Raw genomic sequence first — 26,696 nt, forward strand, 5'->3', positions numbered from 1 at the left:
TTCTTGTATGTATCTTTTGTAGATTGTCGGTCTTTTTGGTCTCTTTGGCCCTGAGGAAGCCTTAGTGCGAAGCGCGTTGGCTTACTGGGGACCTTTAGACTGCGCTTGAAAAGAGACCACTGTTACCACCTTGGTACACATGTATCAGCGCCGCTCCCACAGAGAGCATATCTCTACACATGTTTTTATTACATATTTGTAAAGTCTTTTTTATGTTTTTGATTCAATAAACATGTATTTTTTTACAAAATATTGTGCTTTAATTGTGATCTTCCCTTCCACATTGTCCTTCTCAAAGCCCCACTTTTTCTTTTTTTTGTGTTTTCATCCATCAATGGCCAAATTACCTCCCAATCACATCACCTTTCTTCCACCCACCCACCTACCTCAACCCCTTCATACAGCATACCTTCCTCCCAACAAACTCAGCCTCTGTTTACAATGCCTCCCTTTGATCCACCGATCCACCTACCCCCTGGTCAGTGGGTGTTGATAACATGTAACTTAAACTTTTCCAACTTAAAGTGGATCTCTCACCTCTGCTCACAGTACAATCCCTCCCAGGCCACAACACCTCTACCCAAAGGCCATCCCTCTCCATCGATGTAACACTGCCTCAATTCTATCTCATCTGCACACTGCAATTTGCTCTTACAATCTGGAATAGCCACATATTTGGTATTAGAAGTATTATTAGAAGATTAATGTTAAAGCGTGTTCAAAGCCAAAATGTTTTTTCTTTGGTTTTGAATGGAGGAGGAACCGTTAGGACCAAAACCTAACAGAGTTTCTCTCTTCTCTCTTTAACCATGTTCACTGACACAGAAAGTGAGGGAAAAACCAAAATTCTACAATTGCCACAGGAACAGGTGGTGTCTATTGGTCAGAAAATGACCACAAAATACTGACAGGGGTTTTAACTCTTCCCTACTTCATTTAAAAACCCCCAAAATTTTTTGGCTGGAGATACACAGTTTCTTCCCTGTCTTGTGTAACTTTTAAAGAATGAAATGGAACGATGCCGTGCCCAATCTTTTGCAAGATCTGGTTGTGAGAGAAACAGAAACATAAAACTCACGGCCCAGGTTTTGGACAGCCGGAAGATGGGAGCACTCTGCAACGAGGACACCACTGCCATCAAAGAATGGAGGTTGTTCAGGTCTAGAAGTTTCTGCAAAGAGAGAAAATATAGAAGTTTCCGTTATCAGTAGAAACATTGCCTTCTCTTTTTACCAAAATACAAACATTGTCACAATAAGTATGACCAATAAAACAAGAAAATATTCCATGTAAAAAGGGTGAACTGAGCAGAGTTATTTTTCTTTGCGCATGTCTACAGCCTCCAGTGTCAAAAATGTATCACTGTTTGTAATACAATGTATCAAAGCACGCAGGTATAATAAGGAGGTGAAATTGTTTTGCGTCATTAGAAGATTAGAGATGATGTGTGACCTAAGCAAACTATGACTGTGGATCCATACTTCTGGGCTGAAGTGGCAGTTGCATCATCAGTTTAGAAACTCCATCTCCTCCTCTCCTTTTCCTGGTACTGTAGGGGTCCCACGAGGCTATGTTCTCTGACATCTTCTATTTTCGATCTACACCTTCACCCTTAGTCAGTTAATAGCATCCAATACCATGTTCATGCTGACATAATCCAAATCTCTCTACTCCTCAGCTCACCCCTCTAGACTCCTTATGCACCACTCATTTACTGACTGACATATCAGTATAGATGTTACACCATTTTTTCACACTCAATCTTCACAAAATGGAGCTTATAGTTTTTCCTTCATCCCATGTCTCCTCCCTTTTCCATCAATATCAACAGCCCAACCATCAGTCCCACCACCTCATGCCTGGGTGCTGGCTGTAACACTGGACTCTGACCTCTCCATGTATTACCATATCCAATCACTGTAAAAATCTTGCATCCTTCACCTCCGTAGCATTTTTTTTAAATACACCCCTTCTAAACCAATGACACCATAAAGATACTTATTCACCCCCATTATTTCTCTCTCCTCGACATTTGCAACTACCTTCTTATTGTTCCACCCAGGGCACACAGGCTATCCCCCTTCACTCCACCATCAATGCTGCTGCCAGACTTATTCACTTTACCAAAAACCAAGTGTCCATTGCAGCTCTCTTCCAATTCCTCTACCGGCTTTTGTTCGCCCAACAAATAAAATTTAGAATACCAACAACATAAAAAGCCGTTCACAACTGTGCTCCAAGCTACATCACCAATATCGTGTGAAAAGATCACTCAAACCATCCTCTACGTTCCTCCCAAGATTTCTAGAGGCACTCTAGATTCCTCATCACTTCCACCCATGCTCACCTCCAGGACATCTGCAGAGCATTTACTATCCTTTCGGAACTCCCAACCCCAATCTCTCTGGACATTTCCTGTTCTGCCTGCTTTCAGGCAATCCCTAAAAATACATCTCTTCAGGGAATCCTATCCTGCCCTACCTGAAATCAGAACTTTTTACTTTGTCCATCAGCTTATACCCTCACAATTTCAACCGCTTGCATCACTTGCCCCTCCCTTTGAGTGTAATGAACAGGATCCTCCTAACTTTCTTGAATTGTATTGTACTATACTGTCTCTATTTATTTGAAGTGTTCTACAAAATGTTAGCTCAATAGAAAACCTGAATAATTTTCTTAATAAATCAGCCATTTCCACAGGTCGTTTCCATTCTGCAGCCACCCTGTGTGTTATACAGACCTTCGAGAAAGAGCGGACCAAAAGTCCACAAATGCCCCATAAAAACTGAATTTTTGTAAAATCTTACCTGTAAAATTCCTTTCTCTGAGTCCTCCGACAGTCGCCGCCTCCTCTAAGTCATCACTATTGGGTATTGACTTCCGCTCCGCAGGAGTAGCTAGGCATAAGACTTAGTCAAAAGAACAAATTAATTTGCATATACACACCCATAGGGGCTGTCCCACTGGTCAATACCCCCCCTGCAGTGACACTCCCAACTCAGTTTGGTAGAATAGCAGTAGGTAAGAAAACAACCCCAAAAGAGGGGCGGGGGGGCGGCGACTGTCGGAGGACTCAGAGAAAGGAATTTTACAGGTAAGATTTTACAAAAATTCAGTTTTCTCTTATGTCCTACTACAGTAGCCGCCTCCTCCAAGTCATCACTATTGGGATGTCCCAAAGCAGTGTAGACATGAGGGGTGGGAGACGCAACCGTAGAAAAGGCAACGCAGTACCCACATCAGAGAAAGGAACCTTACACGCACAGTAAGAGAACCTTCTGGGCATTAGAAAACAAGGTTCAACAGAAGCAACAGCCCAGGAAAGCAAATAACCCAGGGGATAACACCCCAACAGCCAGGGACCCACAAAAAAAACAAGGGTCCCCTATGGCACTGCCACACTTAGAACTTTGCGGCCAAAGCAGGCATCAGCTGATGCCAGAACATCCACCTTATAGAATTTGGAAAAGGTGTGAACCGACGACCAAGTCGCAGCCTTGCACACCTGGGCCACCGAGGCACGATTCCAATAGGCCCAGGACGCACTCAAAGATCTGGTAGAGTGCGCCTTAACAGGGAAGGGTGGAACCCCTTCCTTCAAAGCATAAGCCTGTTCAATGGTCTGTCTGATCCATTTGGCAATGGTCGCTGCAGACGCAGCCATGCCCTTCCGAGGTCCCTCAGGAAGGACAAAGAGGCAATCCGTCTTCCGAAAGGACTCCGTAGACGACAGGTAAACCCTGATCGCCCTGACAACATCCAAGGAATGCAAAGCAACCTCCTTAGGATGTTTAGGCTTCGTACAAAGCGAAGGCAGGACAATGTCCTCATTGGTGGAACTCAGAGACCACCTTAGGAATAAAAGACTAATGAGGTCGCAAGACCACCTTATCCTTGTGAATTACCAAGTAAGGAGAGCGGCAAGACAACGCCGCCAGTTCCGACACTCTGCGAGCCGAAGTGATCGCCACTAAACAGGCAACCTTCTTAGACAGCAGAGGCAACGATATCTCCCAGATATTTTCAAAGGGAGAACGCTGTAACACGGACAGAACTAAGTTCAAGTCCCATGGAGGTAAAGGCTCCCTCCTGGGAAGAGCCAAATGTCTCACACCTTGAATGAAGGTGCGAATTAAGGAATGAGACGCCACAGGGCGTTGGAAAAGAATAGCCAGTGCAGACACCTGGCCCTTTATTGTGGCCAGCGCCAGGCGCTGGTCCTCCCCAGACTGGAGGAAAGCCAACACTCTCGACACCGAGTATGAGCGAGGGGAGAAACCCCTGGACTCACACTAGGCGAAGTAAGCCTTCCAGGTACGGTAATAGATTTCACCAGATGAGGTTTTCCTAGCCTTGATCAGAGTAGGAATGACCTCAGGGGAGAGACCCCTGTCTCTCAGGACCTGGGTCTCAACAGCCAGGCCGTTAAAGCCAGCGACTGTAAAGCTGTAAAGACTGTAAAGGATGGAAGATCGGTCCCCGAGACAGTAGATCTTCCCGCATTGGCAGCCGCCAAGGAGGCGCTACTGCCAGGTGAACAACGTCGGCGTACCAGGTCCGGCGTGGCCAGTCGGCGCCACCAGAATCACCAGGTGCGGTTCCGAGGTTAACCTGCGAAGGAACCTGGACAACAACTGAATCGGAGGAAAGGCATACATCAGACGATACTGATGCCAAGGGGCCACCAACGCATCCGAGACGTCTGCCAGAGGATCGCGCGTTCTTCGCCCTGAACCTTTCCACCTTGTGGTTTAGCCGAGACGCGAACAGATCCACGTCCGGGGATCCCCACTTCGCACACAGCATTTGGAAAACCTCCGGGTGCAGGGACCATTCCCCTTGGTCCAGGGTCTGGCGGTTCAGATAGTCGGCCTGCCAATTCTCCACACCCGGAATGTGAACTGCTGAAATCGCCGGGACATGAGTCTCGGCCCAAGATAGAATGTCGGTCACCTCCCGGGCCGCCCGGACACTCTTGGTGCCCCCTTGGTGGTTGATGTAAGCCACCGCGGTAGCATTGTCCGTCTGTACCCGAACAGGACAGCCCCGAAGTCGATCCAACCACTGGAAGAGACAGAGTTTTATCGCTCTCAATTCCAACACATTGATCGGAAGGGAGAATTCCTCCCCCGACCAAGTGCCCTGGGCAGACAGGTTGCCCAGGACTCCACCCCAGCCCGACAGGCTGGCATCCGTGGTAATCACCCTCCACAGTAACGGACGGAAGGATTTTCCTTCTGACACCGCCGGGGACTGGAGCCACCACAGAAGATCCATTCTGGTTCGGCGACTCAATGAGACACTCAGATCCAAGGACTGAGGTAGTCTGTCCCACCTGGCCAGTATCTCCGCTTGAAGAGACAGTGTGTGAAACTGAGCAAAGGGTATCGCCTCGAAGGCTGATACCATCAACCCCAGGGACCGCATGCAGGTCCTGAGCGACGAAGACGGATCGTCCATTAGGGACCTGATCTCGTCCTGCAGGGTCCGTAGCTTGTCCTCCGACAAGAACACCTTTGCCTGAGCAGAGTCCAGGATCATTCCCAGATATGGAAGACGAACCGAAGGAGACAAGGTCGACTTCTGTATGTTGATGGTCCATCCGAACTCCTGGAGCGTCTGTACCGTGGTGGACAGATCGCGCATTAGGTTTTGGCAGACACTCGATCTTAAGAGGAAATCGTCCAGATACCCCAAGACCGCAATGCCCTGTGCAGGCCCAGAACAGGCACCAACACTTTGGTAAAGACCCTTGGAGCCGAAGCGAGACCAAAAAGGTAACACCACAAACTGATAGCGGTCCTCCGCGATTGCGAAACGAAAGGTACCTCTGGTGACCCACGAAAATGGGGATGTGCAGGTATGCATCCTTCAGGTCTATAGAGGCCAGGAATTCCCCTGGGCTCAGGGAGGCCCCCACCGAACGGAGAGATTCCATACGGAACTTCCGAACGCGCACGAAGCAGTTCAGCGCTTTTAGGTCCAGAATAGAACGTACCTTGCCCTCCTTTCTGGGCACAGTGAACAGATTGGAATAAAACCCCCAAAACCTGACCCGATGAGGCACCGGGACAATCACCCCCTGGGCAAGGAGGTCCTGCACCGCTTGATGCAGGTCCTGCAGACGCCCCAGGGTCAAATGAAGATTTGAGGGGAAAAAATCTGTCCGGCGGCGGGAAAGGAATTCGATCTTGTAACCTGATCGAATGATTTCCTGAACCCACCTGTCCGGAATTCGGAGCAGCCAAGGTTGGAGGAAACCGTGCAAACGTCCCCCCACCCCTGAAACGGGTGAGGGCGCCCCTTCAGGCAGAGGCGGATTGACCCGCCGTACCGGCATCGCCGGACTTCTGCTTGCCCGCCCAGGGCTTCTTCTGGCTACCTTGGCCCTTGAAGGGCTTGCCCTTGGTTTGATTCCGAAAGGCACGAAAGGACTCTTGATTGGGCCGAGAGGTGGAACCCCGTTTGCCATGAAAGGACTTGTTCTTGGGGTTCTGGGGCAGCATGGTGCTTTTACCCCCCGGGACACCTTTTACCAAAAAGGCAAGAACCTGCATAAGGAAAATCAGCAACAGTTTTCTGTGATGTCTGGTCAGCCGACCAGCTCTTCAGCCAGATCAGTCGACGGTTAAGCACCGCAACACTGGATAGGCGTGCTACCAAAGGGGCCTCATTTAAGGCAGCGTCACACAAATACATGACTCCTTGGTGAATTTGATCCACCATAGCCAGCGTGGCAGGGGGGGCAGAATCAGACGCGAGGTTGCAGCTAAGCACCTTAGTCCAATCAGCCACCGCCTGAGCCACCAGAACGGACGCGAAAACAGGTTTGAGCAAGGAACTAGCCACCGTGTAGGAATGGCGGGCTAGAGACTCCAACCTTCTGTCTGTGGGATCCCGAAATACCGGGGTCTCCTCAGTAGGAATCAAGGTAGCCTTGTTTAAGACGGCCACAGTGTGATCCACTTGTGGAGGCACACACCATTGCGATTCCGTAGCTGGCGCAAAGGGATACAGTAGTTTAAACAGACTAGGAACCATGAATGGACGTTTTAAAGTGCGCCACAGTTCATTCACAGTGTAATGAAACTCAGCGGGGCAGGGAAAAACCTGCGCCGACTTGCGGGTCCTGTGTGTACCAAAAGAGGACACAATGCCCGAAGGACTGGGCTCATCCTCCAAGTGCAGTGTTTCTTTAACAGAAACAATCAACTCATCCATGGTCGCGCGTTCTTCAGGCGACCCCGGGGGAGAAACATCAATCCCCTCCACCTCCGCCTCCCCCTCAGACCCCAGAGGGTCCAAGGATGAGCGAAACCCTGAAAAGGGCACGCCCGCCGCAGCAGCCCCATCATCATCTGAATCAGAGGAGATAGATAATCTGGGTCTTTTCCTAGCAGCACGTTCAGCCATCAGTACCTCCATTTTGGACACTAAAGACGCCACTACTGCGGCCAAGTCAGGTATAACAGGGGCCCCAGCAGGATTGGGGTCTCCCACCAGAGCTGCCACACACATCGTCTGCACCCCCAGAAAAAACACCGAAGTGACACGGGGGAAGGGGCCCCCAACAATACACAGCACCGCAGCGCATGTACAAAGAGACCCCCGCAGGGAATCGCCACAGGGAGCCCCACACAGGCACAGACATAGGGGACACACAGCAACACAGGACTGCCACCCCAGACAGAGGCCCCACACAGAAGTACTTACCTGTACCAGATGGCGTGGGGTGCCTCTCAGAACGGAAAGCCGCTGTCCTCATCTGACAGGGAATGCCGTTAGCCAAGGACATTACACTGCAGTATCGCAGATGAGTCCAGTGAGGTAGCCACCTCACAGCTGCATCCCTGCTGCGAGCAGGGATGGGTCGTTCATAATGCCAGGACGAACCATGGCCGAACGCTCAATGGCGGGCTGGGGGTCCCTCTGACCCTCTGCCCTGGAGAACCAGGGCGGTCAGTCCGAATCCCAGCTCCGCATTAATCCATCTTCATCCGAAGAGTCCACTAAAAACTAAGCTGACAAAAGAAACAGCTAGTATAACAAGAAAAAACTGACATTTTTAAAAGAAAATCAAATAAAAAAGATTAGAAGGCTGAGACTGTAGCCCCAGCACAGGGAAAGCCTAACTACTCCTGACGCTAGGCAGAAACAAACTGATTTGGGAGTTTCACTGCAGGGGGGGTATTGACCAGTGGGACAGCCCCCATGGGTGTGTACATGCAAATGCCTTTGTTCTTTTGACTAAGTCTTATGCCTAGCTACTCCTGCTTAGCGGAAGTCAATACCTAATAGTGATGACTTAGAGCAGGCGGCGACTGTCGGAGGACAGAAGAGAAATGGGATTTTTGACTTACCGTAAAATCCATTTCTCTTATGTTCATTGATGGACACAGCTCCTGTCATTCTTGACCATTGTGTTATACTGCCCACTACAGGAGTGGAACACTAGGCAGAAAAAACTTCTGGCTATACTCATGGGCAGTCCCAGGGGGGGGGTATACTCTAATGATCGACTGATTATCGGCAAAGCCGATTATCGGAGGGCCGATATTTTGGTATCGGCCCCGAAACTTGCAGATATTACCGACCGTGATGTCATTGCGTGTGTTGCTCCATGTGTCTCCACGCTCTGAGCCTATAATTATACACGTTCTGCCTTCTTAGGCCGCCTCCCTCTCCTCGGACAGTCACAGTGCACTGCTGTGCTTCCGCAATTCCGCATCGGCACAGACCGGTAGCAAGCAGCCATCCAGCCACACACAACAGTCCAGTGCCAGCCAGCCACCCACCCACCCACGGCAGCCCTGTGCCAGCAAGCCACCCACGGCAGCCCTGTGCCAGCAAGCCACCCACAGCAGCCCTGGCCTCAGCCACCCACAGCCCCTGTGCCAGCCACCCACCACAGGGTGCCAGCGAGCCACAGAAGGGTGCCAGCCACCGACCCACAACAGGGTGCCAGCAAGCCAGCCAGTTGGGGAAGGGTGTGGCAAGAGGATGAAGCCGTGAGGAGGCTCACAATAGAGGTCCGACACCCGTAAGCAGGCATCCGCCCATAGCAGCGAGCAGCAGCATCCTCCCCCCTCAGACGCCGGAAGCGAGTGCACGAGGCGGTAACAGACTCCTCCGAGAGCGGCAGTCTTCTGAGACCGGCGTGGACTCCAGAGCGGAGCCCAGACTTCACTACACAGGGACCCGGACCCGGGGAGGACAGAGCAACGCCAGGACTCCCGCATATTGGGTCATAGACCCGGGGTGAACAGAGGGTCGCTGAGGTGCCCAACATAGGTACCGAGACCCGGAGAGGACAGAACCACGCTGAGACTACGGAAATACAGGGGCCCAGACCGGTCCCAAGAAATATACTGAGTCAAACAGGACGGATATCAGTGTACCCATACTAATGTGGAGGCAGGTGGGAAACAGCCAAACCGACAGTGCGGGAGTACAGGGATTGAACCTGAGCATAGAGAAAGTGCAGCAACGGCCCTGGTGAGTGCAAAATCTGTATAATCTGTGGTGACACTCGGGGGGGGGGCTGTGTACTATGTTATACTGGGGGGACAGAGACTGAAGGGCAGAATCACGGATATATCTAATTAGCGGCTGGTGGGCTAGTGGTGAAGAAGTCTCAATGTCAACTAGCAGCTAAGTTCCCATCCCCCATATCCTCCATGCAGAGAAATGAACCCCAGAATATAAGAAGATCTGGCAGGAGGGCGGACATCTCTGTTTACTTTCTTAGGGGTGCACAAAGTGGGAGAGTGGAGGAACCGTCCAGAATGGCACCAACAAGACCAGGGGCTTCTGGAAATACAGGAGTAAAGAAGGACAGTAAAAGCAGTAATAATAGTAAAGAGACACAAGCCCAGCAAATGGAGGACAAACTGGAGCAGATTGTCTCTCCAAGTGATGAGCATCTAACCCCACAAGAATCCCCCCAGCAAAGTATGCCCGCACAGACCTTGGAATGGAAGGAGCTACTTGCCAGTATGCCAACAAAACAAGATCTGTCAACTATTGCAGCCTCCATAGTAAGCTCACTCACCATTGAAATTAACTCCTTGAAGGGCCAAATGCAGACAATGGACACTAGAATAGATGGAGTCGAAAAAGAGCATACCCAGATTATAGAGAAAGTTGAAAGTATAGAGGTGCAGCAGAAATTATTATCCAAACAGCTAAGTGTGATCCAGATGCAGCAAGACGACGGCGAGAATAGAAATCGACGCAATAATATACGTCTTAGTTGTTACCTGAGACGATAAAAGGGCCGGAACTGTCAGACAAGATAACAGGCATTTTCAATGGACTTCTGGATAGATCTCAATTGGAGCCAATTGAGATAGACAGGGTCCATAGAGTAAGGGCCCCGCGGAGTATGGGGGAAGGCTACCCACGAGACGTCTTAGCTAGGATCCATTTCTTCGCACTAAAAGAAAAAATAATGAAGAAAGCATGGGATAGGGGCCCCTTTGAATATGAAGGTTCTATGATTCGTCTCCTACCAGATCTATTCAGGAACACTCTCAGAATGCGTGCAGTAGTTAAACCTTTACTGGAAGAAATTCAGAAAGCGGGGGCTACCTATCACTGGGGTCACCCTTTTCATCTCAAGGTTACGAAAGGGGAACTGCTTTTTACACTACGGTGGCCTGATCAACTACCGGGACTGTTTGCTTTTTTGGGGTCACAGCCGGTGCAAGTTCCTGATTGGCTTGACCCCCAAGTGATTAAGAGAGGCCCAGGAATCACTTTACAGGAACAATGACATGATTACAGTTGGATGACGCTAAGCAGTAAATGTTCTTATCTTCTGTGGTTTTTTTTTTTTTTTTTTCTTTTTTCTCTTGCTTGTCTAGATCTTGGACTTTTTATATCAGCAGGGCGGTGATCAGTGAGGGTGAGGGAAGATACTGATCCTAGGAGTAAGGGAGGAATCCTGACTTCTTCTTTTCGATATTATTATGTGAGCAGTACAAGGGCTTCTAATGGAGAAGTCATAAGGATTTCCTTTTGATACAAGCACGGAGTGAGCCTAGCCCTGGTTGAGAAGGAAAGGGTTTAGAGTGTAACGAGCCAACAGGAGAGAGACAAATAGTGATAGCAAGTTGAGTAGGGGGTTTAGAATAGGAGATGAAGGGAATATAGGTGGTTAGTGAGTAATAGGAGGGAGGGATAATGGTAGGAGGATGGTTAGATACCAAGTACCGGGAGGGCTTTGGGGGGTAAGATAAGGATAGCCTCTTAAACAATGAGCAAGTTCAGGGACACCGATAGATTGAAGCATGTATGGAGGCAGATCGGTAGGGAATAATATATGGGGACCCCCAAGGCATCTCTGGTGAAGGGCGGATGCCCCGGGTGCACGGATCCGCTGAGATTGATGTGTTTTACTTTTTGTGTCTTTATTTTGTGGATTTTTCTACCATTTTTTTTTTTTCTTTTTTTTTTTTTTTTTTTTTGGTTGTTAGTGTGTAAACACATGAAGAGAAACAGTTATTTTTGACAACTGATTTGGTCCTCCTCACGGTGCGAATCCTTGGATCGCACACCCAAATAGGAAGCGTCTTGGTACGCATGGTCAAAAGTTGACCACATAGGATCCCGACTTACTGGCATATCCGCGGAGGGGGGGGGAAGGGAGAGTAAATTGGTGCTTGGGGGGGGGGGGGAGTTTTTTTTTTTTTTTTTTTTTTCTCCGAAGGAGCGTTCATGGACCCACGGCACCTCTTTTAGTGTGAGGGGGACGACGACAGCGGGAGGGGGGGGGGGGGAGTACGTATAACCAAGGGAATAAGATTCGTAGACAGTACGTGGGGATAAAAATGCAGAAAATTAAAATCACTTCATTGAATGTTAGGGGACTGTCTACACCCGAAAAACGAGTACGTTTACTGGCAGATATGAGACGAAATCGGACACAAATACTTTTCTGCCAGGAAACGTATTTTAAAAAGGAAGCAACCCCAAAATTACAGAACAAAGATTTCCCTTGGTCGTATCATGCCCCCACCCCCATCCCTAAGTCGAAGGGGGTGAGCATTATTGTAGCCAAAGAGATACCATGGACATTTCTGGAAACACGTGTCGACCCACAGGGAAGATACCTGATGGTCAAGGGCAAGATAGGGGAAAAAACAATTACCCTGATAAATGTGTATTTCCCTAATCATAATCAAATTTCATTCTTAATGCTTATTACACCAATCCTATTAGAGTTCCAAGAAGGGATGGTAATTATGGGTGGAGACTTTAATTACGCCCCAGAGCCAATCATAGACACCTCCCAAGGAACATCACATCTCTCATACGCTAGACTAAAAAAACTTAGTAGGGAAATTACACTCCTCAATCTTGTAGACCCATGGCGTATTATGCATCCTAGTGAAAGGAACTATACGTACTTTTCTATGGTGCATAATAGATATTCTAGAATAGACCGTATTTTAATATCTAGGGGAGACTTACACAAAGTGGTAGCTACACAAATTGGTTCTTTCTCCATGTCGGATCACTCTCCAATTGATATTACAATTGACTTTGAAGAAGGACCTACAAAACTTCCGTCATGGAGACTGAACGAATCATTATTACAAGGATTAGAAACAAAAACAGAGATAGAGGCAGAATTGAGGAGGTATTTCCAAGAAAATCAAACACCACAAGTGACACCATCAAGCATATGGGAGGCACATAAATGTGTAATCAGGGGAGTGTTGATCAAAATGGGAGCAAAACGGAAACGAGAAAAGGAAGAGAAGATTGTTGAGCTGTTGACACAGATAGAGGTTTTGAGCGCCAGTCATAAAAAATCAGTGGCGAGGGAACAGCTGATGCCTCTCACCGCGGCCAGGGAAAAATTGAACGAGTTACTTTTTGAGAAGGCTATTCGAACAATAGTGTCACAAAAAAGGCATTATTACGAATATTCTGACAAACCGGGCACTATGTTGGCTAGAGCATTAAGGGGACCCCAGAAAAGGACGGTAATAGCACAAATACAAACAAGAGGGGGACAGATGAAACATGGACCATCAGAAATAGCGGAAGAATTTAGCAGATTCTATCAAGAGTTATATGACATTGCCTCATCGGAGACAGCTGGAGGGGGGGAGGCTGGCTTCGATGAGGCGATCAAATATATCAGATCTACGAATATGCCCACCCTGAAGGAAGAGCAAATCTTAGCATTAGAGGGGAAAATAACAGAGGAAGAATTAAAAGTGGCAATATCACAAGTAAAGCCACATAAAGCACCAGGTCCAGACGGTTTGACGCTGATATATTACCAGAAATTTTATGAAAGCTTAAAGACCCCCTTATTAGAACATTTGAATTATATTGGGGAGGGAGGGAGAGTGCCACTGGATTCGTTGCGAGCATACATCACATTGATTCACAAAGAGGGGAAGGACCCAGCGGCGTGTGGGAGTTATCGCCCAATATCGTTATTGAATTTAGACACTAAACTGTTTTCCAAAATATTGGCAAATCGAATTCTACCCTACATTCCACAACTAATCCATTACGATCAGGTCGGTTTTGTTCCCACGAGAGAGGCAAGAGATAACTCTACTCGAACAATTGATGTGATAGATGGCATGCGAACATGGAGAATCCCGATGATGATCCTTTCAGTTGATGCTGAAAAAGCATTTGACAGGGTGGCATGGAATTATATCCGTGCCACCCTGTCACATCTTGGCCTGGGAATATGGATGAGGACAGCTATTCTGTCAATGTATTCTAATCCCACGGCGGCGGTGAGAGTAAATGGCTGGTGTTCTAACTTCTTTCATATAAAAAACGGGACCAGACAAGGTTGCCCGCTATCGCCACTGATTTTTATATTAGCTCTAGAACCCTTTTTATGTAAGATCCGCCAAAATGCTGAAATAGAAGGAGCACAAATGGGTGGGGGACAGCATAAAGTAGCGGCCTATGCAGATGATCTTTTGTTCTATATAACAAATCCTGACAGAACACTCCCACTGATATTAGGGGCGATCCGAGAGTATGGTGAGGTCTCGTATTTTAAAATGAATATGTCTAAGTCGGAGGCATTGAACGTGTCAATACCAGGGAATAAGTGGAATCAAATGAGAGCCTCTTTTCCATTCCAGTGGAAGAATAAAGCAATAGTATATTTAGGGATCCATATCACAGCAGATCCTAGGGATTTATTTGAGACAAACTTTATCCCATTGACAAAATCCATTAAAGCTGATCTACAAAAATGGCAGACACTAGTGCTGTCTTGGTTTGGGAGGTGTAGCGTAGTAAAAATGAACATCTTACCAAGACTATTATACATGATACAGGCCATCCCGATAGCAATTCCAATGACGTTTTTTACACAGATCAGGGCAGCTTTAAGGACATTTGTATGGGCTAGAAAATCCCCACGAATTGGTATACAGACCTTAACATTACCAAAGGTGAGAGGAGGGGTGGGTCTACCAGACCTAATACGCTATTATAAAGCTGCACATTTAATGCGAGTGATGGACTGGCATTGCAACGGGGAACATAAGCAGTGGGTGCAAGTAGAAAAGGAGATCATGTGCTCTACAACTATCTTAGCAGCATGGACGCCTATACCAAAAGATGACAAGATACATTTACATCCGACGATCGGAGCGACATTAAGCGAAATGAATAAGGTACAGAAACATAGCTTAGTGGCACCAGCAATATCACCGATGACACCCCTGGCAGGTAACACCAACTTTCCCCCAGGGAATTCCAACGCTAAAATTATAGGACTAATCAAGAGGGGCAGGGTCAGATTATGTGATTTTTGGACCCAGAGAGATCCCCCGACGATAACAGAAATGTTATCTTGGCCAGAAGGAAACTTAGACATGTTCAGTGCTTACCAGATCAGACATTACTTAAAACAAATACAGAGGATGGGATTTACTCCACGCCCCCTAACTCCATTTGAGACCCTATGCAGGGAAGGGATCAGAATACCACATGCTCTATCCTATCTTTACGAGCTTCTGGGGACATCACAGGAGGGAAGACCACTTAAATTTATACAAAAATGGGAAAGAGAGTTGGAGATACCTCTAAATCAGAAACAGGTAAATAAAATTCTAAGACTGACACATAAAACATCGATATCAAGCAGATACCAAGAGATTAACTACAAAATTTTGACCAGATGGTACCGTGTACCAGCTAAATTACATAAAATTGATAGAAAACATCAAGACAGATGCTGGAGATGTGGAGAGAAAGGCGGAACGATGCTGCATATTTTCTGGACGTGTGCATCGATGGGGGGTTTCTGGGACGAGGTAGCTCGCTTTACCGAGAAGTTAACGCTGACTAAGATACGGGAGGATCCCGTGCTATGCTTACTACATGGCACGAGGAGCTCGGTCAAGAAATACAGGAACTCCCTATTGATGCACCTTCTGAACGCAGCAAAAGCTTGCATACCGGCTCTATGGAAGCAAACATACCCACCTACAGTACAGTTATGGTTTACCAAAATTAGGGAAATATACAGGATGGAAAAGCTAACTGCAGCTCGTCTATGTATGGAGGAGCGATTTAGGGTAAGATGGCAGCCATGGTCCCAATTTACATGCTCGGAGGATTATCTTAGACTGATAAGTTAGAGGGGATGTTGTGAGGAAGGGATGCTCGAGGAGATGGGGAAAGACATAAAGTTAAGGAGGGAGGGGGGAGGGTAGGGGTTTTTTTTTTTTTTTTCCCCCTTAATGGGTGCTAGTACCTTTCCCAGACACCCCTCTCCGCGGGGTGCCAGTGGAGGGATCTTTAGGAGGCCTGACGAGTAACGTCAGGAGGGATTGTATGTAATGTACATAAGATGTATATAATGTAATAAGATGTCTGTATGTTTTGAAGGATTGGTGTCGTGATATGAAATATGGTTCCTCCCCCCAATGTTAAAGGTAAAGGGGGGGTGGGAGGGGGGTTTCACGGGGGCATAATTTTCCATTTTTTTTTTTTCTCTCCCTTCTCTAAATGAGAAGAAGGGTCATACACCGCTCACTTATTCTTCCTGATGAGGAAGTCTTATAGGATGGAACACGATTGGAGAGGGACTCCCCCTCCTTGTGCTCAGGGAGCATAGGGGAGGGGAGGAGCCCAAATAGGCGGGGTTTTTTTTTTTTTTTTTTTTTCTTCCCCGTAATAATTTGGGTAATTCTCCCCCCCCCCCTTTTTTTTTTTTTTATCACCTAGAGTATGATCACGAGGTTTGACAAGTTTGGCACGGTTCGGGGCATGAGATTATAGGGAACACTATTATGTTTTTGTTGTGATATGTGCGGAGGAATTTATATATTGTGGGTGGGATGTGTTTTTTTTTTTTTTTTTTTTTTTCTCTCGCACCTTGAGTGCGGACACGTTGGTAGATAAGTATAAGTATGTCACGGATGAAGGTAATATACGAACAAGTTTTTTTTGTTTTTTTTAGGTTTCCTCTGAGTTTTGCCTGGAGGAATTCTTACACTGTGGGGGGGGGGGGGATGGTGTGTGAGTTTTTTTTTTTTTTTTTTTTTGCAACAGGAGGGATAACGGGGGGGAGGGGCCAGGAGAGTGTTTTGGATTGTGATTGTATACATGTAAGTAATAATATGTAATGTATTGAAAACAATAAAAACTCGTGAATTAAAAAAAAAAAAAAAAAAAAAAAAAGAAAAAAGCAAGCCAGCCAGCCACCCACAACAGGGTGCCACCAAGCCAGCAACCCACCCACAACAGGGTGCCACCAAGCCAGCCACCCACCACAGGGTGCCACAAAGCCAGCCACCCACCCACAACAGGGTGACACCAAGCCAGCCACCCACCAACAACAGGGTGACACCAAGCCAGCCACCCACCCACAACAGGGTGACACCAAGCCAGCCACCCACCCACCCACAACAGGGTGACACCAAGCCAGCCACCTACAACAGGGTGCCAGCCACCCACCCCACAAAAGGGTGCCAGCAGCCAGACACCAACCCACCCCACAACAGGGTGCCAGCAGCCAGACACCCACCCACCCCACAACAGGGTGCCAGCAGTCAGCCACACACCCACCCCACAACATGGTTCCAGCAAGCCAGCCACCCACAACAGGGTGCCAGAAAGCCAACCACTCACAACAGGGTGACACCAAGCCAGCCACCCACAACAGGGTGACAGCCAGCAAGCCACCCACAACAGGGTGACAGCCAGCCAGCAAGCCAGCCACCCACAGCAGGGTGCCAGCAACCTTATATTGTCTCTTTCAAATTGCAAAGGACAGAAAAAGTAAAAGTGTGGTCTGGGATTTTTTTTTTTCGTCTCAACCATCTCCAGGAAAAGCAGCAGTGTGCAACACATGCAAAAACAATGTAAGCATGGGATCAGTAAATGCAAATAACGAAAATGTGTCAAATTTTTGGGCCCATCTAAGAGCTCATCATGTTGAATTATATTATGCCACACAGAAAAAAAAAAATGAATCACAATGTGAAATACCTCCTCCACTATTCAAGGCAACAATAAGAGATGTTTCAGAAAAAAAAACAGGTGGATAAATTCAGATGGAAGATCCCAACTGCTGGACAGAGTAATCACAGAGATGATGGCCATTGATAACCAGCCATTTACAATGGTGTCTGACTCTGGATTTAAGCGATGGATGCAAGGATCCCACACTGAGTACAGTAGAGAAATGTTTCTAGGCATGCTTGAAGACTGGGAAATCAACAAAGATGATGCTTGTGCTCCTTTGAGACAGAGGAGCAAATATGCGGAAACAAATGAGGCTTGCTGATGTGTCAGACCTCAGTTGCATGGCACACAACACCCTCCAACGTCTAAATAATGGTCTATCAAGCCAGAGAGCTTTGATTGATATATGTTTTGAGAAGCATGACAAGATTAAAAATGTTGTGCTGGCAAGTCTTTTGGATCCTCAATACAAGAACAACGTGAGGTTCCTGCGGAAAAGTCAAGTCCAGAACAGCATTTTTACAATCTGGAAGAGCAGCAGGATGCTGCAAAAACCGAAAAATGTCCAAAAAGAAGACAACGAACAGAAGAAAATCTTCAATGTGGTCAAATTGATGGCATGTTCAGTGTTTTATTGGGGCCTCATGCAGAGGATTCTTCTGAATCTGCAATAATAAACCTGGATGATGAACTTCATCTTTATTTAAAGGAACCAGTAATTGACAGAAGAAGTTGTGATCCTCTTCAGTGGTGGAAAGAAAATGAGGCACACTACAAAAGACTTGCCTCTCATGCTAGAAGATACCTCTCTGCTCCTCTTTCCAATCCTGTACCAAGTGAGCGTGTTAATGAAGTGGCAGCAATATATGAAAAAAACAGAAACCATTTAACAGGTGAACATGCTGAAATGTTATGCTTTCTGCACTATATTGTTCTACTTAACTGGGAGCATTGAAAAGTGTAGAAGTACTAGTGTCCACCCCAATCCACTGTCTAGCTTTTTTTCTAGCAGTTTTGCACTGACTGCAGCAGTGATTTAAAATCATTGCAGTGAGTGAGTGCACTACTGCAGCAGTTTATGCATCATTCACAATCACATGATGTGAAACGGATTTACCTGCAAGTGAAAGCTGTGCGGTTTTCCTATTTCCAGTTTTCATGCAGGTAAGGTGTGAAGAACAAGCCTTTGATGTTAAAAAAGTTAACAAACAGACATTAACATGTTCAGTACCAGATTTGTGTCAAAAATAATCTTTATTTTTCAAAACTTTAAAATGTACAAAAGATCGGCCGATACCCGATACCAATACTTTGTGACCCAGTGTTACAGTGTCAGGAGAATTACTGCTCCACGGAGGGGTGGGTGCTGTGTCCGTCAATGAACATCAGAGAAATGGATTTTATGGTAAGTAAAAAATCCCATTTTCTATTTGGTTGATTGATGGACACAGCTCCTGTCATTCTTGACCATTGGGGCATCCCAAAGCAGTGTCAAACATGAGGGGTGGGAAACAGCCAAAAATTCCCAAGGCTAAACAGCCAACCAGGCAACAGGGGCTCTACCAAAACAACAGGAGCCCACCTGAAGAAAACAATACACTCTCAAAGAGGATCAGGTCCTCCTAAACAGCAGCCTGCAATGCCTTGCAGCCAAAGGAAGCATCCGCAGATGCCAACACATCCACTTAATAAAACTTTGTAAAAGTGTGCACTGACGACCAGGTGGCCGCCTTGCAAACCTGCGTCACTGACACTTGATGACAGAAGGCCCAGGAGGCCCTAAGCGCCCTAGTAGATTGCGCCTTGACAGGGAAATGAGGAACCTGACCACTGATGAAAAAGGCCTCAACCATCGTCTGTCTGATCCATCTGGAAATGGTCCCAGAGGAAGCGGACAACCCTTTGCAAGTTCCACCAGTGAGCACAAAGAGAGTCTGACTTCCTGAAAGACTCCGTAGCTGCCAGGTACACCCTTATTGCCCGGACCACATCCAAGGCAATTTCCTTTGGATATTTAAGTCTGGGACACAGGGAAGGCAACACGATGTCTTCATTTAAATGAAAGTGAAAGACCTCCTTAGGAAGAAATGACGCACAGGGACGAAGCACCCCCTTATCCTTGTGAATCACCACATAAGGTGAATGACAGGATAACGCCGCCAGTTCCGACACCCTGCACGCAGAGGTGATAGCCACCAAAAGACCATCTCCTGGGACAGCGTAAGCTGGGGAATCTCCTGAATATTTTCAAAGGGAGGCTTAAGATCCCAAGGTGGCAACGGAGCCCGCACTGCAGGATCCAAATGTCAGATACCCTGAAGAAAAGTACGCACAAGGGAGTGTGTGGCCAAAGGTCGTTGGAAAAAGACCGCCAAGACTGATACCTGGCCCTTGATGGTACTCAAGGCCAAATTCTGTTCAACCCCCCCCCCTCCCCCCCCGTTGAAAGAAGGCTAAGATCCAATCCACCGAGAAGGAGTGAGGATGAACCCCAAGAGACTCACACCATGCAATGTATGTCTTCCACGTACGATGGTAGATCTTGCTAGAAGTAGATTTCCTAGCTATTAACAGTCTAGGAATCACTGATTCAGATAAACCACTATCCTTTAGCACCTGGCGTTCAACAGCCTGTCAAAGCCAGCAACTGTAAAACAGGATGAACAGGATGGAAGATCGGACCTTGAGACAGCAGATCCTCTCTTTGGGGAAGCCTCCAAGGAACGTCAGTGACCAGCTGCACCAGATCGACGTACCAAGCCTGGCGAGGCCAGCCTGGAACCATGAGAGGAGGATCTGCAAAGTGACAGCACCAGGCTGAGAGGCACGGAATCAGACCATAAAGTCCTTCAGTTATACCAGTAGTCACCCAGACAAGGCTCTGAAGAAGAGGGTAACTTCAAAATGTGTTAGCCGATGTGTCTACGAGCATTGTGAATTTAGGAATATTGACTTAAGCAGATGATGTTACGTCTAAGCTATGATGCAAGCATTGGTTTGTGAGAACATTTACCTGTGCTTTATACCATTAAATAAGCATGTTTCGAAGAGAATGCGTTAAGCCCACACGCCTTCTTTGTTTCCTATGCTTACAGTCATATCGGACATCTCCAGTCTTTTGAGGGCAGCGAGGAACACATTATCCACATGCAGTAATATGTCAAGATAGGAGTTTGACACCACGTTGAGACTTATCGCACAGCGCAGAAGGGTGAAAATCACGACAATTCCTTGCCCTTGGTAGCCTGTGGAAGGAGCCTTGTTCGGGTCTGTAGAAGCCCGCTCTCGGCTTGCCAGACCAGGTTCCTTTGGATCCTCCAGAGGAGGCCCTCTAGACGAGCCCGTGTCAGTGGACCCTGAGGGACGAAAAAAACGTATGAGCTGAGGAGGGCCCAAATCTACGACGATGGTCCTTGACCTTAGTAGCCTGTAGAAGAAAGGTACTATTTCCCCCTTGCGAGACCTTTAATGATGTAATCCAGGGTAGCTCCAAACAGACAATCTCCTTGAAAGGGAAGATCAGTCAAGGCCTTCTTAGAAATCTGGTCCGCAGACCAGCATTTAAGCCAAATGACACGCCGAAGGACCACAGTCAAAACAGAGGCGAGCCATTAGGGGATCGGCGTTCCAAGGAGGCATCCCAGATAAACTGCAACCCCTGGACCAGCTGGTCCACCAGCTCAGCAAAGGCAGGAAGGAGTTGTCCATCCTCCAGGTCACGGTGTAGGAGCTTAGCCCAATAGGTCAGAGTTTGCGACACTAGGGCAATGGTGAATATCAGCCTCAATGCCGAACCCGCTAATGTGTACATACAGTGCCTTGCAAAAGTATTCGGCCCCCTTGAACGTCGCAACATTTTTCCACATTTCAATCTTCAAACATAAATATATAAACTGTAATTTTTTGTGAACAATCAATAACAAGTGGGACACAATCATGAAGTGGAACAAAATTTATTGGATATTTCAAACTTTGTTAACAAATAAAAAACTGAAAAATTGGGCGTGCAAAATTATTCAGCCTCTTTACTTTCAGTGCAGCAAACTCTCTCCAGAAGTTCAGTGAGGATCTCTGAATGATCCAATGTTGACCTAAATGACTAATGATGATACATAGAATCCACCTGTGTGTAATCAAGTCTCCGTATAAATGCACCTGCACTGTGAAAGTCTCAGAGGTTCGTTTAAAGCACAGAGAGCATCATAAATAACAAGGAACACACCAGGAAGGTCCGAGATACTGTTGTGGAGAAGATTAAAGCTGGATTTGGATACAAAAAGATTTTCCAAGCTTTAAACATCCCAAGGAGCACTGTGCAAGCGATAATATTGAAATGGAAGGAGTATCAGACCACTGCAAATCTACGAAGACCTGGCCGTCCCTCTAAACTTTCAGCCCATACAAGGAGAAGACTGATCAGAGATGTAGCCAAGAGGCCCATGATCACTCTGGATGAACTGCAGAGATCTACAGCTGAGGTGGGAGACTCTGTCCATAGGACAAAAATCAGTCGTATACTGCACAAATCTGGCCTTTATGGAAGAGTGGCAAGAAGAAAGCCATTTCTTAAAGATATCCATAAAAAGTGTCATTTAAACTTTGCCACAAGCCACCTGGGAGACACACCAAACATGTGGAAGAAGGTGCTCTGGTCAGATAAAACCAAAACCAAACTTTTTGGCAACAATGCAAAACTTTATGTTTGGCGTAAAAGCAACACAGCTCATCACCCTGAACACACGATCCCCACTGTCAAACATGGTGGTGGCAGCATCATGGTTTGGGCCTGCTTTTATTCAGCAGGGACAGGGAAGATGGTTAAAATTGATGGGAAGATGGATGGAGCTAAATACAGGACCATTCTGGAAGAAAACCTGATGGAGTCTGCAAAAGACCTGAGACTAGGACGGAGATTTGTCTTCCAACAAGACAATGATCCAAAACATAAAGCAAAATCTACAATGGAATGGTTCACAAATAAACATATCCAGGTGTTAGAATGGCCAAGTCAAAGTCCAGACCTGAATCCAATCGAGAATCTGTGGAAAGAACTGAAAACTGCTGTTCGCAAAAGCTCTCCATCCAACTTCACTGAGCTCGAGCTGTTTTGCAAAGAGGAATGGGCAAAACTGATAGAGACATACCCCAAGTGACTTACAGCTGTAATCGCAGCAAAAGGTGGCACTACAAAGTATTAACTTAAGGGGGCTGAATAATTTTGCACGCCCAATTTTTCAGTTTTTTATTTGTTAAAAAAGTTTGAAATATCCAATAAATTTCGTTCCACTTCATGATTGTGTCCCACTTGTTGTTGATTCTTCTCAAAAAATTACAGTTTTATATCTTTATGTTTAAAGCCTGAAATGTGGCAAAAGGTCTCAAAGTTCAAGGGGGCCGAATACTTTCGCAAGGCACTGTAATGCGGGCCACAGCCTCTGCCTTCCGGTCAGCCAGATCCTAAAAAGCCGAGGACTCTTCCACCGGAATCATGATTGCCTTGTTTAATCTGGAAACCGGAATCTCCACCACCGGTGGCACAGTCCACTCCTCGTAGGGTTAACACCTGGTGAATCGCTTAGGAACCCCACGGGGACGCTTTGGTCGTCCTCTATCTTCAGCAACAATTTTGTCAAAATAGGCAGGGAAAGGAAACACCTTTGCTGCTCTGGATGGCTTGTGAGTGCCAAAGGATACCTGTGCCTCAGTCGCAGCTTCAGCCGCGTCCTCCATCTTAAGGGTCTCATGGACAGATACAATCAGTGCATCCACCAGCGCCTCTTTGTGTGCGGTCGCAGACGTGGAGGAATTACTCTCACTATGAGAGGATTCCAGGTGCATGGTCACAGACCCAGCAGGGTGACCCACGTCTGTGGCGGCCGAATCAGATTCAGGATCTGATGCGACAGATGAGACAGGGGAAGGCAGGGGCGCTTTTTGCTGGTCCGTCGCCCGCAAGCTGCCTCCACCCGGGGCACAAGGGACTCCAGGACCGCCATTAGTGCATGGATAGAAGGTTGGGATCTGGAGGGCCCTGCAGCCTCAGAGAGGGGATCAGGTGGGGAAATATGCTCCAAGGACTCCATGAGGGGGGGACAGCTACCCACCACACCAGGAACCAGGTGGGCACTGCTCCAGACAGATCCTCCTCTCCATCAAAATGGGGGGGGGGCGTCGGCCAGGAGGAATGCTGCGACTCAGACTGAGGCCAGGTCATATGCGACCTCGCAAGACGTTTAACTCACAGGGCCAGCCCCCGTGCAGTGGGCCTATGTCACTGCCGACCTGGCACGGAGCTGAGGCCTGACTGGGGTGACAATTTTAAATTTCAGCTGTGACAAGCAAATACTGGGTCAGAATTTGGTGTAAGAAGCATGGATTCATCCGGTCTTGCATAAATGCTTCAAATTTGTGCTTATGTAATGGTAAATGGAAAGTTTAAGTTATGTTTAGACTTAAACCTGGTACACATGTGACAACACTAAAGAAATAACACTTTGCTACAATGTAAAGTAGGGAGTGTACAGCTTGTATAACAGTGTAAATTTTCCGCCCCTCAAAATTACTCCAACACACAGCTATTAATGTCTAAACCGCTGGCAACAAAAGTGAGTACACCCCAAAGTGAAAATGCCCAAATTGGGCCCAATTAGCCATTTGGTGTTATCGCTCTCACTTTCTTATACTGGTCACTGGGAGTTCAACATGGCACCTCATGGCAAAGAACGCTCTGAAGATCTGAAAAAAAGAATTGTTGCTCTACATAAAGATGGCCTAGGCTATAAGAAGATTGCCAAGATCTTAAAACTGAGCTGCAGCACGGTGGCCAAGAACATACAGCGGTTTAACAGGACAGGTTCCACGCAGAACAGGCCTCGCCATGGTCGACCAAAGAAGTTGATTGCACTTGCTCAGCGTCATATCCGGAGGTTGTCTTTGGGAAATAGACATATGAGTGCTGCCAGCATTGCTGCAGAGGTTGAAAGGGTGGGGGGTCAGCCTGTCAGTGCTCAGACCATATGCTGCACACTGCATTAAATTAGTGTGCATGGCTGTCGTCCCAGAAGAAAGGTGATGCAAAAGAAAGCCCGCAAATAGTTTGCTGAAGACAAGCAGACAAAGGACATGGATTACTTGAACCATCTCCAGTGGTCTAAGGAGACCAAGAAAAACATATTTGGTTCAGCTCGTGTCAAGCGTGTGTGGCGACAACCAGGTGAAGAGTACAAAGACAAGTGTGTCTTGCCTACAGTCAAGCATGGTGGTGGGAGTGTTATGGTCTGGGGCTGCATGAGTGCTGCCAGCAATGGGGAGCTACAGTTCATTAAGGGAACCATGAATGCCAACATGTACTGTGACATACTGAAGCAGAGCATGATCCCCCCCTCTTCGGAGACTGGACCAGAGGGTAGTATTCCAACATGATAATGGCCCCAAGACACCTCCAAGACAACCACTGCCTTGCTAAAGAAGCTGAGGGTAAAGGTGATGGACTCTCCAAGCATGTCTCCAGACCTAAACCCTATTGAGCATCTGTGGGGCATCCTCAAACAGAAGGTGGAGGAGCACAAGGTCTCTAACATCCACCAGCTTTTGTTGCCAGCGGTTTAGACATTACTGGCTGTGTATTGAGTTATTTTGAGAGGACAAAAAATTTACACTGTTATACAAGCTGTGCACTACTTTACATTGTAGCAAAGTATAAGAAGTGTAAGAAAGAGGGGGAAATTATGTCACAGTACAGGAGGCACTGACACTACTAAAAGCTTTATTGTCTTGATTTGTGCCACAGATGGCGAGATTTTTCATTACTTTTTAGAACTCCCAAAAAGAACAGTGTCAGCAATAAAATCTGACAGAGGCACAAACTCCCCCCCCCCCTACCCCCCCCCCACATCATCCAAATCAAAATAAAAAGTTTGGGCTGAAGTTGGATTTTTATACCAATTGCGCAATGCTTGAATACCCAAATATTTTTGATACTCTGTGTATGTTTTACAATAGACCTAGCATGGCAAAATGGTCCTTGACTGCAGTAGGCTCAACTATATTTCTGCTCCTAAATAATTGCAGTCAATGGGACTACTGCAGATCATTAATAAGATGCTTCAGAGTGTGGATAAGAATCCTGGTGGCTTCCCCCTGTTTATATTGGCTTGAAGAGGAATGCTGTGGAGAGTGGTGCTTAGCCCAGGAGACCTTATCTCTATCCGTTGGAGAGTATCCATTCGGGGTTCAGCCAATGTTGTCTATCTCTTGGAAATGACAGGCCTTTATCCATTTTACCTTTGGCGAGTGCGGGACCATTGGGAGAGGCTGCACGTGGTGTGGTGAAGGATTGTGAAGTTTAATCATTAACACTTCCCCCACATCATTTCTACATATTATGGACTGATTGCAGGAGATATTATGTTTTGATGTATTATTTTGTGTTATATTTTTCCATAGTCCCATTGACTGCAATTATTTAGGATTTCATTTTTGAATATTGAAAGACTGTTTTATACCATTTTAATTATTGTTCAGCGCCGCCTGGTGTTTTGGCTCATTTGATCCAACCCACCCTATTGTTTCTATCATTTTGTAGGTGGCTGCTTGTGTAGCTTTATCATTGTCTTAAGTTCATTTTGGCGCAGGGTGGAGACTCCTTGTAATTTGCAAGTTGATCTTCCTATTTATTATTAATATTTCTGCTCCTGTAGAAGGTTGTCCATGTTCATTCCCTAAATAAACAGCATTGTATAAAAGTATCAATTTAATTTTTCAAAACACAAAAATAAACTGCTGGTGCAGAACATAAACGCCTAGATGCTTATACTTTCTGTATTCATTTGTAAACCATTTTAGTTTTTGTAAAAAGTAAATGAAGAAAGTAAAGTAAAACAGCATTTTCTTCATGTTTATCTTCTCACAAGCCAACATCGAACTCTGATTTACAGCGGGCAGTAATTCCATGTTGGAACAATCGACTCCTCATGGCTTCCGTGTATTAATCTGCTTCAGTGGGCTTGTGAAACAGTTAGCGATTAGGATAAAATTCTATAATCAGCGTTGGCTCTTCATGTAAAATAGAAGCAAAGGATTAACGAGTGCTTTGAATAAACTGTACAGGATTATTTACGAGCAGCCATGTTTATTTTTTTGGCAAGAATCCACTGTGGAGTAACTCCAGCATTATGTTTCCAGTAACAGAGGATTATGAGATGGAAGGCAAAAGCAGCAGCCATTTT

The 26,696-nt window shown here is 46.7% G+C and overlaps 1 protein-coding gene across 5 annotated transcripts in view; it reads right to left on the reverse strand.

The window, feature by feature from the left end:
• RALGPS1 (Ral GEF with PH domain and SH3 binding motif 1) overlaps positions 1–26,696 on the reverse strand; it is a 1,028,186-nt gene that overhangs the window by 624,443 nt on the left and 377,047 nt on the right. For all 5 annotated transcript variants that reach the window (XM_082262603.1, XM_082262602.1, XM_082262601.1 and 2 more), the window contains exon 8: positions 1,079–1,171. In XM_082262603.1, the coding sequence (XP_082118729.1) occupies positions 1,079–1,171 (93 nt within the window). The remainder of the gene's footprint in view (positions 1–1,078; positions 1,172–26,696) is intronic.

This window comes from Pelophylax lessonae (genome assembly GCF_965119305.1).
Source record: "Pelophylax lessonae genome assembly, chromosome: 7".
Lineage (NCBI taxonomy): Eukaryota > Metazoa > Chordata > Amphibia > Anura > Ranidae > Pelophylax > Pelophylax lessonae.